Source organism: Suncus etruscus, chromosome 7, assembly GCF_024139225.1.
Source record: "Suncus etruscus isolate mSunEtr1 chromosome 7, mSunEtr1.pri.cur, whole genome shotgun sequence".
Lineage (NCBI taxonomy): Eukaryota > Metazoa > Chordata > Mammalia > Eulipotyphla > Soricidae > Suncus > Suncus etruscus.
In genome coordinates this window covers 51,035,343-51,052,440 of record NC_064854.1, presented here as the reverse complement: position 1 = coordinate 51,052,440, position 17,098 = coordinate 51,035,343, and the positions used below count along the sequence as shown (strand labels likewise).

The 17,098-nt window shown below is 41.3% G+C and overlaps 1 protein-coding gene across 1 annotated transcript in view; it reads right to left on the bottom strand.

Annotated features, from left to right (window-relative positions):
• The window catches only part of NUP133 (nucleoporin 133), a 77,537-nt gene that overhangs the window by 46,572 nt on the left and 13,867 nt on the right, over positions 1-17,098 (bottom strand). Inside the window, exons 6-9 of the mRNA XM_049776416.1 lie at positions 9,817-9,987; positions 7,395-7,550; positions 7,032-7,102; positions 681-828 (exon numbers count right to left, since the gene is read on the bottom strand). Of these exons, the coding sequence (XP_049632373.1) occupies positions 681-828; positions 7,032-7,102; positions 7,395-7,550; positions 9,817-9,987 (546 nt within the window). The remainder of the gene's footprint in view (positions 1-680; positions 829-7,031; positions 7,103-7,394; positions 7,551-9,816; positions 9,988-17,098) is intronic.

Sequence of the window (17,098 nt, the reverse complement as noted above, 5' to 3'; positions counted from 1 at the left end):
ATATATTCATCCGTTAAATAAACAAAGCCAAAATTTCTAATTTTAAGCTTCTTAAAAGCAATCAAACATTATTTAATAACTTCATAAGGAACAACCTTAACAGCTATACACTTACTTAACCTGTGTAATATAACGATTATGAACAACTTGGTAAATCATGGTGTAGTAATAAAAATAAGGGGGAAAAACACCTAACCCCAATCTTAAGAGTTTTCTCCCTATTTTTCACTCATCATCAGTATGTTCTTTGTACTCAATAACACAAATCTCTACAGTGACTAAATGGAAGAAAGGAACCATTTGTTGCCAAAAGCTTTCACTGTTTTTCTCTTTAGCCAAGAGAGCAAAGTAACAATCACGAGTTGTTCATGAATCTAAAAACTGACATTAAACTTATTTTCAAGTTCTCCACAAGTATTTGAGCCCCTCCAAAAGTTATATCAAAATAAATCACAATTTTAGGGCCAGAGAGAGTACATCAGCTACAGAGCTTGTCTTGCACACTGCCAAGCCCAGTCTAAATCCCCAAAACCACATATGGTCTCCAGAGCAAAACTATGAGCAAAACTATGTATGATCCCAGATCATAGAAATAGAAATAAGTCCTGAATAGTTGGGTGTGCTCTTCCCCTCCTCAATTTTACTGTCATTTTTTAAAATTAAACTTATAAAAATCTTACCTGAAACGGTGGATTATATTGAGTAACTTCTACTGAAACTGAATTGGATATCTGGCAGCCATTATCTTCTACTGTTATCAAAGAATAATAGACAAGGCATGGATTATCTGCTGGGTGCCATGCTGCTGCCAAAATCAGAAGCCCATCACTAGTCAATGAAGAGGAAAAAAACAACAACAATTCTATAGTCTCTTATCAAATTAAGTATCTTAAATTCATACAAACAACTGTGTGCCATTATTTCTAATGGATTTATTCTTAGTTCTCTAAAGCCAATTTCAGTATTGGGGGTGGGGTCACACCCAGCAGCGCTCGGAAGTTACTCCTGGCTCTATGCTCAGAAATCGCTCCTGGCAGGCTCAGAGGACCATATGGGATGTGGGGTTCGAACCACCAACCTTCTGCATGCAAGGCAAATGCCTTACCTACATGCTATCTCTCTGGCCCCAATTTCAGTATTTTTCTATCGCTGAATCTATACAATATATCATGTTTTTACTCAACATTAAAAGAAGTTATGGGGGGCCGAAGAGACAGCATGGAGGTAGGGCATTTGCCTTCCATGCAGAAGGTCAGTGGTTCGAATCCTGGCATCCCATATGGTCCCCCGAGCCTGTCAGGAGCGATTTCTGAGCTCAGGAGTAACTCCTGAGCGCTGCCAGGTGTGGACCACCCGCCCCCAAAAGAAAAAAAAGATTCCAGAAAATAAAAGAGAATGAGGACATGACTTACCAGAACTGGTGAGACACAGCATAAGCAGGTTTAATAGGAAAGTTCAGAGCTATATATATAAGCTTTCATCAAGAAGGAAAAAAGGGCCCACATAAATAATTTAAATGTACAACCTAAGAAACTGGAAAATAACCAACAAAAGGAGTCCAAAGCAGGTAGGAAGAAGGAAATAATAAAACTTTGGGCAGAAATTAATGAACTGGATTTTAAATAAAAATAAAAAATCCAGGGACTGGCAAGGTGGCGCTAAAGGTAAGGTGTCTGCCTTGCAACCGCGACCGAGGTTCAAACCCCCAGCGTCCCATATGGTCCCCCCAAGCCAGGGGCAATTTTTGAGCGCTTAGCCAGGAGTAACCCCTGAGCATCAAATGGGTGTGGCCCCAAAAAATAAATAAAAAATCCAAAAGATCAAAAAAACTAAGAGCTGCTTCTTTGAAACTATAAATAAGATTAAGAAACCACCACTAAAACTCACAAAGAAAGTGAGAATTCTAATAAACTGTTAAAAACATAAAGGGGGATGACACAACAGATTTCACAGAAATTCAAAGGATCATTAGAGACTGCTTTGAGAATCTTTACACCATGAAATGAGAACTTAGATAAAATAGATAAATTCTTGAATACATATAACCTACTAAGGCTGAACCAAGACACGGTCAATTGAACAGACCTATCAATTTAAAAAAATTATAAATGGCAATCAAAAGTCTACCCAAAACAATAGCCTAGACCCAGATAGATTCACTAGTGAGTTCTTTCAAACCTTTAAAGATATACTGTCAGTATTTTTCAGGCACGTCCAGTAAACTCAAGAAACAGAAAGACTCTCAAACAATACCTATGAAGCAAACATCATATTAATAACGAAAGCAGACAGAAACATCACCAAAAAAGAGAATCAAAGGTCAATATTCCTGATAAATTCCAATGCAGAGATCCTCAATAAAATAGCAAACAATTCAACAACTAATCAAAAAGATCATACAGGGACTGAAATGATAGCACAGTGGATAGGGTATTTGCATTGCATGCAGCTGACTTAGGTTCAATCCTCAGCATCCCATTTGGTTCCCTGAGCCTTCCAGGAGTAATTTCTGAGTGCAGATCCAGGAGTAGCCCTTGAGAACCACCAGGTATGGCCCCAAAACCAAAAAACTTAAAAAAAAAAAAATCATACACTATGACCAAGTAGAATTCATTCTAAGCATGCAAGGATGGTTTAATATAAGCAAGTCAAACACCATAATACAATAAAGAATTATTTTTGTTTTGTTTTTGTTTTTTGGGCCACACTCACTGACGCTCAGGGGTTACTCCTGGCTATGTGCTCAGAAATCGCTCCTGGCTTAGGGGGATCATATGGAACGCTGGGGGGATTAAACAGAGGTTCGTCCTAGGCTAGCGCTTGCATGGCAGATGCCTTACCGCTACCACCACCACTCTGGCCCCTATATTAAAGAATTTCGAAATTTCTGCCATATCCTTAGATGCAGTGAAAGGGACCAGCGCGATAGTATGGTGGGCAGGATACTTGCCTTGCATGTAGCTGACCCAGGCTCAATCCCCAGTATCCCATGTGGTTCTACAAGTACTGTCAGGGGTAATTCCTGAACACAGAGCGGAGTGTGGTCCAAAAGAAATAAAAAATAGATGCAGAGAAAGCAATGAATACCAGCACCTTTTCATGATAGAATTGAAGGAAATTTCCTTAAAATAGTCAAAGCCATGTACCACAAGCCCACAGCAAACATTCTACTTAATGAGAAAAAACTAAAAGCTTTCCCTCTAAGATAAGGCATAAGACAAGGTTGCTCACTCTTGCCACTTCCATTCACTATAGTACTGTAAAAACTTGCCATTGCAATTAGGCTAGAAAAAGATATCATGGGGGCCAGAGGACTAAAAACATTAGGTAGGGTATTTGCCTTGCAGGCAGCTGACCCAGGTTCAATCCCTGACATCCCATATGGTCCCTGAGCTTGCCAAAAGTAATTTCTGAGCACAGAGCTAGAGTAACCCCTTAACGATACCAGGTATGGCTCCAAAATAAAAAATACCATAGGGATCCAGATAGGAAAGGAAGAAGTTATGCTCTTACTATTTGCAGATGATATGATGCTAAATTAGGAAATCCTAAAGACAACAAAATAGCTACAAAATTAATATGCAATCTTTCTTATATGCAAATAAGAGATATTTAAAAATAATCCCATTCACAACTGTGCCTCAGAAAATCAATATCTCAGAATCAACTTATCTAATGAGATCAACGACCTGTACAAAGAAAACTGCAAAACAGTACTTCAAGAAATACAAGAGGAGGGCCAGAACGGTGGCGCAAGAGGTAAGGCATCTGCCTTGCCCGCACTAGCATAGGACAGACGGCACACGGCTTGGTCCCCCAGCATCCCATATGGTCCCCCCAAGCCAGAAGCCATTTCTGAGGGCACAGCCAGAAGTAACCCCTGAGCATCACCAGGTATGGCCCAAAAACCTAAAAAAAAAAAAAAAAAAAAGAAGGAAAGAAATACAAGAGAACATGAGAAAATGATAACATATCACTTGTTCATGGATTGAGGATTAATATAACAAAAATGTCAATATTCCCCAAAGCATTTTACAGACTCAATGTAGTTCCTATAAAGACACAAAATGGGGGCCGGGAAGGTGGCGCTAGAGGTAAGGTGTCTACCTTGCAAGCGCTAGCGTAGGACGGACCATGGTTCGATCCCCCGGCATCCCATATGGTCCCCCCAAGCCAGGGGCGATTTCTGAGCGCATAGCCAGGAGTAACCCCTGAGCGTCAAACGGGTGTGGCCCAAAGAAAAAAAAAAAAAAACAGACACAAAATAACATTTAAAAAAAAAAATAGATCAAATATTCCTAAGACTCATATGGAACAGTATCCTCTCTCCTCAATAACTAAAGCAATCTTTGGGAAAAAAAAAAACAGTAGGAAGCATTACTTTCCCCAATAATATTGTATTACAAAGTGGTGGTACTTAAAACAGCATGGTACTAGAATAAAGGCAAACCCTCAGATCAATGAAATATCCTGAGGCATAACTTCAGGTAACCGATTAATCTTTTATAAAGGAACAAAAATTAAGAAGAGGAGCAATGGAATGTCTCTTCAATAAATGTTGGGAAATTGGTCAATTATATGCAAAGAAACAAAACAAAACCTCAAACCTCTTTCGACACAATGCACAAAAAACAAATCACAATGGATTAAAACCCTTGATATGTCGGAGAGGTGGCGCTAGAGGTAAGGCATCTGCTTGCAAGCGCTAGTCTAGATCAGACCTCAGTTCAATCCCCTGGCGTCCCATATGGTCCCTGCAAGCCAGGGGCGATTTCTGAATGCATAGCCAGGAGTAACCCCAGAGCGTCAAACAGATATGGCTCAAAAAAACAAAGCAAAGAAAAAAACCAAACATTGGGGCCGGAGAGATAGCATGGAGGTAAGGCGTTTGCCTTTCATGCAGGAGGTCATCGGTTCGAATCCCGGCGCCCCATATGGTCCCCTGTGCCTGCCAGGAGCAATTTCTGAGCCTGGAGCCAGGAATAACCCCTGAGCACTGCCGGGTGTGACCCAAAAACCACAAAAAAAAAAAAAAAAAAAAAAGAAAAAAACCAAACACCTTGATATGTGACCTAATATCAGAATTTTTATGGTCCATAGAGAAAAACATAGGAACTCTCATGATACTGAAGGTAAAGGCCAACCAAAGACAAGAATGAAATGCCACAAGAAAAAGTCAGATTAAAAATGGGACTAAATTAAATTAACACGCTTCTGCACAAGAAAATAATGACCAGGATACAACAGCCCTTGGAATAGAATAAATTATCTACCCACAAATCATCTGATAAGAGATTAATATCAAAGATATACAAGGCACTGGTAGAACTTTACTAGAAAAAAAATACCCGATCCCATCAAAAAATGGAGTGAAGGCACATAATAAAATGCTCTGCATCACTAATTTTCATCGGGATACAAATGAAACAGCAATGAAATTATTTTCTCACACCAGAGAATGATGAATATCAAAAAGAATAAGACCAACCAGTGCTGGCATGGATGAGTGGAGAAAGGGACTTTCATACAGTGCTGGTGGGAATGTTGACTGTCCCAGTCTTTTTGGAAAACAATATGGATATCCCTAAATAATCTACAGACTGAGCTTCCTGTTGACCCAGCAATTCTACTTCTTGGAATATATATATCCCAAGGTCCCAAAACCAAAATGGAGAAAAGATAATTGCACACTTACGTTCCATCTAGCACTATTCACAATAACCAAAATCTGGAAACAACATAGTATCCAAAAATAAGTGACTATATATAAAAAAAAAAACATTGGTATATATACAAAATATTATTCGACTATAAGAAAAGATAATGTCATGCAATTTGCTGCTACATGAGGGACCTGCAAAATATGATGCTGAGTGAAGTTAGTCAGAGGGAGAGAGACCAACACATAATGATCTCTCATTATATATATATCTCAGGATATAAAGAAACATAATGATGGAGTAAGGGACAACCAAAGACAAAAAAAAAAACCACAAAACACAACAAAACCAAAGGATCTGAAAATGGGTATTCAACAGGAAACAGGTCACCTTTGGGGAACTGGACAAAAGGATAGGGAAGAGCAATGACTACAGTGGAGGAAACTGTTCAACCAGGAGGAGGAAGAGATGCTGAAAGGTAGTAAAGTGTTATGTATGAAGCCCTATCTATAAGCTACAGTAGTGTAAACCACAGTGAGAAAACTTAAATTGGAAAAAGAAAAAAAGCACCTCATCTAAAAGCAAATTGGTGGATGGGAAGTAAAGGGGTGGGGTTGGCATTATGGGTAAAGGCAAATGCAAACCGGTAAAAAATTGTTGTTGAAACACTGTATGCCTGAAACCCAATCATAAGTAACTGCAATTTCACAGTGACTAAATCTAAAAAGAAAAGAGAAAAATAAGATCCAGTTATTAAGAACAGAAAAGACCACTTCTAACTAAGGCAATTAAGTTTACAGTGCTTAAAGCAGAGAAACAAATATATTTTTTCAAATGAACTAGCAGAACTAAGGTCTGAAAAGATAGTACAGCAGTTAAGGAGCTCGACTTGCACTTGGCCACCCCAGGTTTTATTACTGGCATCTCTATGGTCTCCGGTACACCATCAGAGTCAGGAATAAGCCCGGAATACTGCTACTTATGGCCTCAACACCAAATCAAAACAACAGATAAAAGAATACAAAACAGGAGCTGGAGCAATACTACAGCGGTATAGCATTTGCCTTGCATGAGTCCAACCCAGGACGAACCTGGGTTAAATTTACCCAAGCATCCTCTATGGTCCTCAGAGCCTGCTAGGAGTGATTTCTCAGTGCAAAGCCATGAATAACCCCTAAGAGCCACAGGGTGTGGCCCAAAAAAACCAAGACACACACACACACACACACACACACACACACACACACACAAACAACACACAATTATTTAGCAAATCTTAGTATAAGATTAAGAGAGAGCAGACAGCAAAACTTATTCTTATAAACATCTATTTTAAAGTATTAACTTCTATATTTTTAATCAGATACTTACCTGCTCTGCTTCAAATCCAAATACTGAATATTGACCCCTTCTTTAATGACTTCATAATTACTTTCAGATCCCTATATGAAAGTACCAATAAAGTAATAAGCTCCTTAGTATAAAAACCATTTTTACCCTTGTATCCTTACATTACTAAAGTGCCCCATTTAGAGTAATTAAAGCAGATACTGTATATATTTAAAAAACTTCAACCAAATCAGTGGATTCCAGTATTTTTAGACATTGAATACATATTCTTATCTGGAGGTTAAAAACTTTATATATTACATTGAAAAATATTCCAATAAAGCTAAAATTAGATTTTAGCACATAATCATAAACGTAAATTACAGAAATATCATTGTTCCTTACCCAAATAGAATCAGCAATGTTTTCTTTCAGGGCTCTATTTATATCCCAACTATATGCTTGCCTTTCTGAATAATCATCTAATTCCCATTTACTGATGTTTGAACTTGTCAAGGTATAAAAGTTTGACTGTTCTCTATCCCAAAGGACACTTGAAAGCTGTATAAAGAAATAAAACAAGTCAAGTTGATAGATTATTAAAATCTGAGCTAGTAAACAATTTCTTTGAAATCTCCTGCCCAGAAATCTTATATATTTTTATAACTGTTTAGTAATTCCAACAAAAATCTTCATTTAGAATTCAAAGGAGCCAGAGCGATAGAACAGTAGGTAGGGCATAGGTTTTACATGCAGCAAACCCAGGTTTGATCCTCAGCATCCCATATGATACTCCTGAGCACCATTAGGAGTTAGCAGTAACCCTTAACCTCACTGGATGTGGCCCCAAAATCAAAATAAAACAAGGAAAGAAGTCAAAAGAAGAAGTAAAATTATCTTGAAAGGGATACTTTTCACAAAAGCACAAAAATGAAGGTCCATAAAATACTGAGCTCAGAAAATAAAAGTTCTCTTGAAATGTTCAGAACAAAAATTAATCCTACTGAACTGAAATGCAGATTGTAACTAGAAAAATAAAATTTGGCTTAAATGGAAAGTCAGAGAAGAGACACAATCTTTTGTTTTCGTTTGGTTTGGGGCCACACCTGGCAGTGCTCAGGGGTTTCTCCTGGTTCTGTGCTCAATTACTCCTGGCTCAGGGGACTATATGGAATGTTGGGGATCAAACCTGGGTTTGCTGCATGTAAGACCTATGACCACCTGCTGTTCTACCTGCTGTCGGCCGCATGCAAACATTATATGGCTCTGGCCCCAGCCCCAGGACACAATTTTTAACAAAAATCCATAATTCTAAAAGTGAGATATTATAATGGCTTTTGAAGACAAAGTAGGAATGTTTAAAGCTAGTCATTCATGTATGTTTGCCTACACTCACACATGTATGTACATATACAGGTATATGCATGTACATATACTGAAAAACGCAATTAAAAATATTAAAACCCTGTCTCCATTTCTCCTATAAAGAATGAAAATAACCACTAAAGGGCCAGGAGAGGCCAATGACAAGTAAACTGAATGGTACCTAGAGGTTAAGGGAAATTTGCTACCTGTAACTTAGGGCAGAACAAAGGAAACAAATATGAGGACGGAGGGGCCGGAGAGATAGCACAGCGCTAGGGCATTTGCCTTGGATGTAGCTGATTCAAATAAATGGTGGTTCGAATCCCGGCATCCCATATGGTCCCCAGTGCCTGCCAGGAGTGACTTCTGAGCACAGAGCCAGGAGTAACCTCTGAGCACCGCTGGGTGTGACCCAAAAACCAAAAATACAAACAAACAAATATGAGGATGGAAATGAGTTATGATTAAAGCCAATCTGGTGAATTAAAGTATCTGTTGAATGATTTACTAGAGAAGACAAAAATAATAAAGGTCAATGAAAAAAGTGGGCCAGTGGAAAAAAGTGACGATGCCAGAAACAGGTAAGCTCTCTACAATATAGAATACCACCACAATGATTGCATGAGATAAATATAAAGCATCTAGCAGAGAAGATGCTTCAAAAATGTTATTTTCTCCATCATCTTCTCCCTTCATCATCAAAGGGCTCAAGATGGAAGCCCAGAAAACAGACCTAGACTTGAGTCATTTAAACAGAGTTCATAGAAACACATTTGTATTTAATTTCCCAAAAAAATTGCTCCAAACACATTTACATTTTGTGTGACCTCCCAAGCAGTGCTCTGGAGGCAGGAGGTCCCTCCTGGTAATGGGAGGGCACTGAAGCCAACCAACAGTGGTTGGAGAGCCTCAGAGCTGCACCTAGCAATGTTGTAGGACCATATGACGCTGCATCAGCAGTATTAGGCATGTTCCTTAATCCCAATACTAATCCTAGCCCTCCACATATATAAAATTATGTGACAGTTTAAATTAAAAAATGTCCTCATAATCTCTAACTTAAGAATATTAATATTATAGATGGATAGGCACTACAAAGGCCTTACATGTGGCATGTTTGGCTGATCCAGATTTGATACCCTACACTTTCATGTGGGCCCTGAGCACAGTCAGAGTAAGTTCTGAGCACTGATAGTTGTAGACCCCCCCCCAAAATTAACATTACAGAGTGCACATTAAGTTAATATTAAATCTCTATTAGTATTTAAAACATCTGGTCATCCTAAAATGCATTATCAAAGGGGTTTTTCATGTATCCTTGACGTATATATTTCTCTCTGTATACTTCAGATATACTGTTGCTCATTTGGAAAAAATAACAATAACAATAACAATAAATAGGAATTTCCTATTTATTCATTTCTTAAAAAAATAGTAAAACAAAGTTATTTTATTAACTTACTATGAGGTCGCTATTAGGCGATGAAATTCCCAAAAGAGAAGAAACTCTCCGACCAATTCCTGAAAGCATTCCTTGCCCTTGAGGCAAGAAGTGTTGATGAATCTTTCCTAAACTTTCAGGTATCAGTCGAATCAGTTGGCTTCCAGATGAGGACAAAATAAAACTTCCTCCCTGTGAACAAATATTGTGAAATTAGTTCATTTAAATATTTAACACTAAGAGAAAAATAATGTAAAATACTCTGACACACAGAAAAACTATTTGTATTTTAAAAGACTACTTATGAATCTATTCAATGAATTATTACATTATTTCTACATAAAAAACCAGTAGCTATAACTTATTTTGTTTAAAACTGCTCTTTAGGGTCAGAGTGATAGCACAGCAGTAGGGCATTTGCCTTGCACATGATCAACACAGAACAAACCCCAGTTCGATTCCTGGCATCCCATATGGTCCCCCGAGCCTGCCAGGAGTGATTAGAAGTACAGAGCCAAGAGTAACCCCTGAGCGCTGCTGGGTATGGCCCCCAAAAACAAAACAAACAAACAAAAATAAACACTTTGCTTTTTAGCTGCTTTTCTAAAATTTTAATTTTTAAAGTTCCAGGTTCACCACAATGCAAATGCAACAAAATCAAGTGTAAAATTTTCTTTAGTAAACATGTAGAATACATGGGTGTTTTGTTTTGTTTGGTTTGTTTTTGGGCCACACCCGTTTGATGCTCAGGGGTTACTCCTAGCTAAGGGCTCAGAAATAGCTCCTGGCTTGGGGGGACCTTATGGGACGCCGGGGGATCGAACCATGGTCCTTCCTTGGCTAGAGCTTGCAAGGCAGGCACCTTACCTCTAGCGCCACCTTGCTGGCCCCACGTTTTTGTGTGTGTGTGTGTGTGTGTGTGTGTGTGTGTGGTTTTTGGGTCACACCCGGCAGTGCTCAGGGGTTATTCCTGGCTTCAGGCTCAGAAATTGCTCCTGGCAGGCACGGGGGACCATATGGGACACCGGGATTTGAACCGATGACCCCCTGCATGAAAGGCAAACGCCTTACCTCCATGCTATCTCTCCGGCCCCATGTTTTTGTTTTTTTTTTTGGCCAGAATTACTTCTGGCTCTGTGCTCAGAAGTCGTTCCTGGCAAGCATGGGCGACATATAGGATGCCAGGATTCAAACCACTGTCCGTTTGAATCAGTTTCGTGCAAGGCAAACGTCCTACTGCTGTGCTCACTCCAGCCCCAACAAATAAATTTCTTACATGTATCCTACATAGAGAGGGACTCTGCCTCTCCTACTGCTCCAGTTCTAACACTAACAAATACATATTAGCAAATTAGCAAACAGTATCCAAGAGTTTTAGGGTCACACCTGGTGTTACCAGTGGTACTTGGTGAACAATGTAGTACTGGGGATAATATCCAGGCTTCCTGTATGCAAAGCTTGTGCTCAGCCCATTGGACCCAGTATCTCTCTCTTAAGACACTTCTCTAGGGGCCGGAGAGATAACATGGAGGTAGGGCGTTTTGCCTTGCATGCAGACGGTGGTTGGAATCCTGGCATCCCATATGGTCCCCTGGAGCCTGCCAGGAGTGATTTCTGAGCATAGAGCCTGGAGTAACCCCTGAGCGAAGCCGGGTGTGACCCAAAAAAACAAAAACAAAAACAAAAAACAAAAAAGAGAGAGAGAGACTTCTCTAGGTACACACAAAAAAAAAAAATGCTCTGCACACCCTGAGGCTGCTGGGTGTGGCCCAAATAACAAACAAACAAAAAGCTCTGCATCACTTAAATTAAAAGAGAAATTAAAAGAATGATGAGATATCACCTCACATAAGTGAGAATAGCACATATTAAAATAGGAGTCAATAGTAAAGGGCGGAAGCAATAGCACAGTGGTAGAGCATTTGCCTTGCACACAGACAACCCAGGAAGGTAATGGTTTGATTCCTGGCATATCATATGATCCCCCGAGTCTGCCAGAAGCGATTTCTGAGCGCAGAGCCAAGAGTAACTACTGAGCACAGCCAAGTGTGGCCCCAAAACAAAAACAAAAATAGTACAAGTAGGGCACAGGGTCTGGGAGAGCAGACAATGGGTAGGGAACTTGCTTTGCACACAATGACCCTGATTCAATCCCTGAATACCATATGGTGGCTTGAGCACCTGCAGGAATAATTCCCAAGTGCAGAGTGAGAAGTAACCTCTGAGCACTGCCAGATGTGGCCCAAGAGCAAAGCATAAAACAAAACAAAACAAAAACTCAAACAAAAAACAGGTAGGGGCTGGAGAGATAGCACAGCAGTAGGGCATTTGCCTTGCAAGCAGCTGATTCAAACAGATGGTGGTTCAAATCCTGGCATCCCATATGGTCCCATGAGACTACCAGGAGCGACTTCTGAGCGCGGAGCCAGGAGTAACCCGAGTGCTGCTGTGTGTGACCCAAAAACCAAAGAGGAGAGGAGAGGAGAGGAGAGATGAGGGGAGAGGAGGGGAGAGGAGAGAGGAGGAGAGAGGAGGGGAGAGGAGGGGAGAAGAGGGGTGAGGAGAGAGGAGGGGAGGGGGAGGAGGGGAGGGGAGAAGAGGGGAGAGGAGAGGGGAGGGGAGGGGAGAGGAGAGGGGAGGGGAGAAGAGAGGAGGGGAGAGGAGGGGAGAGGAAAGGAGAGGGGAGGGGAGGGGAGAAGAGAGGAGGGGAGAGGAGAGGAGAGGAGAGGGGAGAAGAGAGGAGGGGAGGGGAGGGGAGAGGAGAGGAGAAGGGAGGGGAGGGGAGGGGAGAAGAGAGGAGGGGAGAGGAGAGATGAGAGAATAGAGGAGAGGAGAGGAGAGGAGGGGAGGGGAGGGGAGGGGAGGAGAGGAGAGGAGAGGGGAGGGGAGGGGAGAGGGGAGGGGAGGGGAGGGGAGGGGAGAGGAGAGGAGAGGAGAGGAGAGGAGAGGAGAGAAGAGATGAGAGAAGAGGGGAGGGGAGGGGAGGGGAGGGGAGGGGAGGGGAGGAGAGGGGAGGAGAGGAGAGGAGAGGAGAGGAGAGGAGAGGAGAGGAGAGGAGAGGAGAGGAGAGGAGAGGAGAGGAGAGGAGAGGAGAGGAGAGGAGAGGAGAGGAGAGGAGAGGAGAGGAGAGGAGAGGAGAGGAGAGGAGAGGAGAGGAGAGGAGAGGAGAGGAGAGGAGAGGAGAGAAAAAAGAAAAACCAACAGCAGGTAGTGTGTTAGCTTTAATAAGCAGCTGACTCAGATTCCAACCCTGGTACCACATAAAGTCCCACAAGCCCTACCAGGAGTGACTGCTGAGAGCAATGCCTGGAGTTAAGCTCTGAGCTTAACTGACCCCAAGCCCCCCCACCAAAAAAAGAAAAGCCTAATAAACAGGGCTGGAGAAAAAGCACAATGAGTAGCCTACTTGCCATACATAAGATCATAAGAGTTTGATTTTGATTCCTGGTACACACAAGTCCAACTTGGAGTGATCCCTAAGGTCAGAGCCAGGAATAAGCCCTAAGCACAGCCAGGTGTGGCTCAAAAGCAAACAAACAATAACAAAGAAAAAAACAGTAGTGTTGGCATGGGTATGGGGGGAAAGAACCTCATCAACTTTGGGTGGTAATAACTGGTTAAACTGTTTTTCGTTGTTGTTTGTTCTGGTGCCATGCCCAACAATGCTGAGGGATTGGCTCTGCACTCAAGGAATCACTTTTGTCGGCTCAGGGGACCATATGACATGTAAATTGAACCTGGGTCAGCCATGTGCAAATCCTACCTACCCATTGTGCTATCTATCTCTCCAGCCCTTGGGTCAATCTTTTTAAAATGCAATATAGATGGTCCTCAAAAAAACTAAAACTTGAGTTTCCATATGACCCAGTGATTCACTATCCAAGAGCCAAAAAACTCTATAATCAGAAAAGATGTGGGTTCTATGTTCATAGAAGCAGTATTCACTAGAGCCAAAATATGAAAACAACACAATGTCTTAGAACAGACTGTTTTATAATGAAACTATGGTATACTATTTGGCTATCAGAAAAGATGAGGGACAAGGGCGATAACACAGCAAGTAGGGTGTTTGTTTATCCTGAATGTGTTCAACTCTGGTTCAATTCCTAGTACCCCATATGGTTTCCTGACCTAGCCAGGAGTAACTTCTGAGCATGTAGCCTCTGAATGTGGCACCAAAACAACAAGAACAATAACAACAAGATAAAATCGTACAATTTACTGCTACTGAATGGATCTAGAAAGTATGCTGAATGAAGTTAGCCAAGAGCACATATAAAGAATGAACTCTCGGGCCTGGAGAGATAGCACAGCGGTATTTGCCTTGCAAGCAGCCGATCCAGGACCAAAGGTGGTTGGTTCAAATCCCGGTGTCCCATATGGTCCCCCGTGCCTGCCAGGAGCTATTTCTGATCAGACAGCCAGGAGTAACCCCTGAGCACCGCCGGGTGTGGCCCAAAAACCAAAAAAAAAAAAAAAAGAATGAACTCTCGAGGCTGGAGAGATAGCATGGAGGTAGGGCATTTGCCTTGCATGCAGAAAGACGGTGGTTTGAATTCTGGCATCCCATATGGTCCTCCAAGCCTGCCAGCAGCGATTTCTGAGCTTAGAGCCAGGAGGAACCCCTGAGCGCTGTTGGGTGTGAACAAAAAAACCAAAAAGAAAAAAAAATAGAATGAACTCTCATGTAGGATATAAAACATTAAAGGAGAGGCCGGAGTGGTGGCACAGCAGTAGGATCTTTGCTTTGCATGCAGCTGACCTAGGACAAACCGCAGTTCGACTCCCCCCCACCCACCCTGGTGTGTATTATGGTCCCCTAAGCCAGGAGCAAGCCCTGAACATCACTAAGTGTGACCCAAAAACAAAAACAAAAAAACAATAGTAAAGGAATAGTAAAATGCCAATAGCAATAAAATATGTCAACTGATTTAGAGAACTAAATTTACCATGACTGGTGAGAAAGGGAGAGAGAGAGGTGGGTAGAATCTTTAGGGAGAAGACTCTGAGCAAATGGTTAACAACATGGCCACTCTAGTGGGGAGAGGGATAAAGTTGGAATGTTCTATGTATAACTGGCAACACTGTAAATAATAGTAAATAAAATAAAAATTTTAAATAAAGAAGTTTTAAAACATTGTATTAAAATTGTTTCTGCAAAAGGAAGGAGCTAGAATGTTAAAGATGTCAGATAATAATCGCTAACCCAGGGCCCGGAGAGATAGCACAGCGGCGTTTGCCTTGCAAGCAGCCGATCCAGGACCTAAGGTGGTTGGTTCAAATCCCAGTGTCCCATATGGTCCGCAGTGCCTGCCAGGAACTATTTCTGAGCAGACAGCCAGGGTTAAGTAACCCCTGAGCACCGCCGGGTGTGGCCCAAAAACAAAAAACAAACAAACAAAAAAAATAGCATGAAGGTAGGGCGTTTGCCTTGCATGCAGAAAGACGGTGGTTTTGAATCCTGGCATCCCATATGGTCCCCAAGCCAGGAACAATTTCTGAGTGCATAGCCAGGAGTAACCCAAGTGTCACAGGGTATGGCCTAAAAACCAAAAAAAGAAAAAGAAAAGAAAAGAACTAACATTAAAGCCTTATAATGCCTTCATTTAAAAACTGAAGACAGGGCTGGAGCAATAGAACACTAGGTAGAGTGCTTGTCTTGCAAGATGCCCACCTTGTTTTGATCCCCAGCATCCCATATAGTCCCCTGAGCCCACCAAGAGTAATCTCTGCATGCAGATCCAGGAATAATCCCTGAGCATTGTAGAGTATGGCCCCAAAACAAGACAAAATTAAAAAGTACTAAGGATGGGGTGGAGAGAGCTCAACAAGTTGAAGCATGCTGTACATGCAGGAGGCCCTGGCACTAACCTGGTCCCAAGCATCTCCAGGAGTGATTCCCAAGCACTGCTGATGTCTCCAACTCCAACCCCCCCCTCCAACAACAACAACAACAACAACAAAACCCACCAACATTCAAAACAACAAAATCAAAAAATTCAAAAAAAAATAACCAAGGACTATTCTCATTCAGTTTCTTAAATTAGCTGAAATTGAATACTTCACAATTTGTACCTAAAGCACTAGGGTCAAATTTAACTTGGTTATGGCAGTTCTACTTACTAACAAATCTCTTAGCTCTTTATTGGGGAGGTTTGGGTTTTGGGGTCACACCCAGCAGCGTTCCTGGCTCTACACTCAGAAATTGCTCCTGGCAGGCTTGGGGGACCATATGGGATGCCGGGATTCGAACCACCGACCTTCTGGATGCAAGGCAAGCGCCTTACCTCCATGCTATCTCTCCGGACCCTCTTAGCTCTTTTTAACCAACAGTTGCAAATTAAGGACTCTTTATGTTCTACATAGAATCCAAGAGAACTCTGTTAGGTCATAATTATTTTCATTTCTACCCCTAAATTAACATGAGTGCACACTCTATTATGTATGTACAAGGTATGGTTTATTTAAACTACATATATACATATGTATACATGTCAAATTATATTTTCATAGAAATATGAATGTCGTAACTACTGCTTTCTAAAATATTACTGCCATGTATTCTTTTTTTTTTTTTTGTTTTTTTGGTCACACACCGGCAGCAATCTGGGGTTACTCCTGGCTCTATGCTCAGAAATCGCTCCTGGCATGGCTCAGGGGACCACATGGGACACCAGGATTCGAACCATCCACCTTTTGCATGCAAGGCAAAGGCTTTACCTCCATGCTATCTCTCCGGCCCCTTATTCTTTTTTTAATCTTTATTTAAGCACCATGATTACAAGCATGTTTGCATGTATTTATTCTTATTCTTCCTTTTACAATGTTTTCATTAAGATTTATTAGAGGCTTGAGGTTATGAAAGAGAACCACTTTTTTTGGGAGGGTCACACCCAGTGACGGAAAGGGGTTAATCCTTGCTCTGTACTCAGAAATCACTCCTGGCAGGCTGAGAGACTATCTGGGATGCTGGAGATTGAACCCAGGTTAGTCATATGTTGGCAGGGTGCAAGGCAAAGACCCTACTGCTGTGCTATCACTCCGGCCTACTTTTAAATGCCTGAATATATCAAATTACAAACTATTTAAATGGAGTTTGCAAACAGAAAAAATTTTCTTGAAAACATATACCACTGGCAACTAACTACCCAATATTAATATTTCAGAGTCCCATGAGATGAGTGCCCTGTGTCCAAATCTAAGATGTTCTTTCTCCTTTTTTAAATTTACAAAGTTACCAGACAGTGTTTGAATGTTTGGGGCATAAAGTTAACTGTACCACACATGTCTACTACCAAAGCAT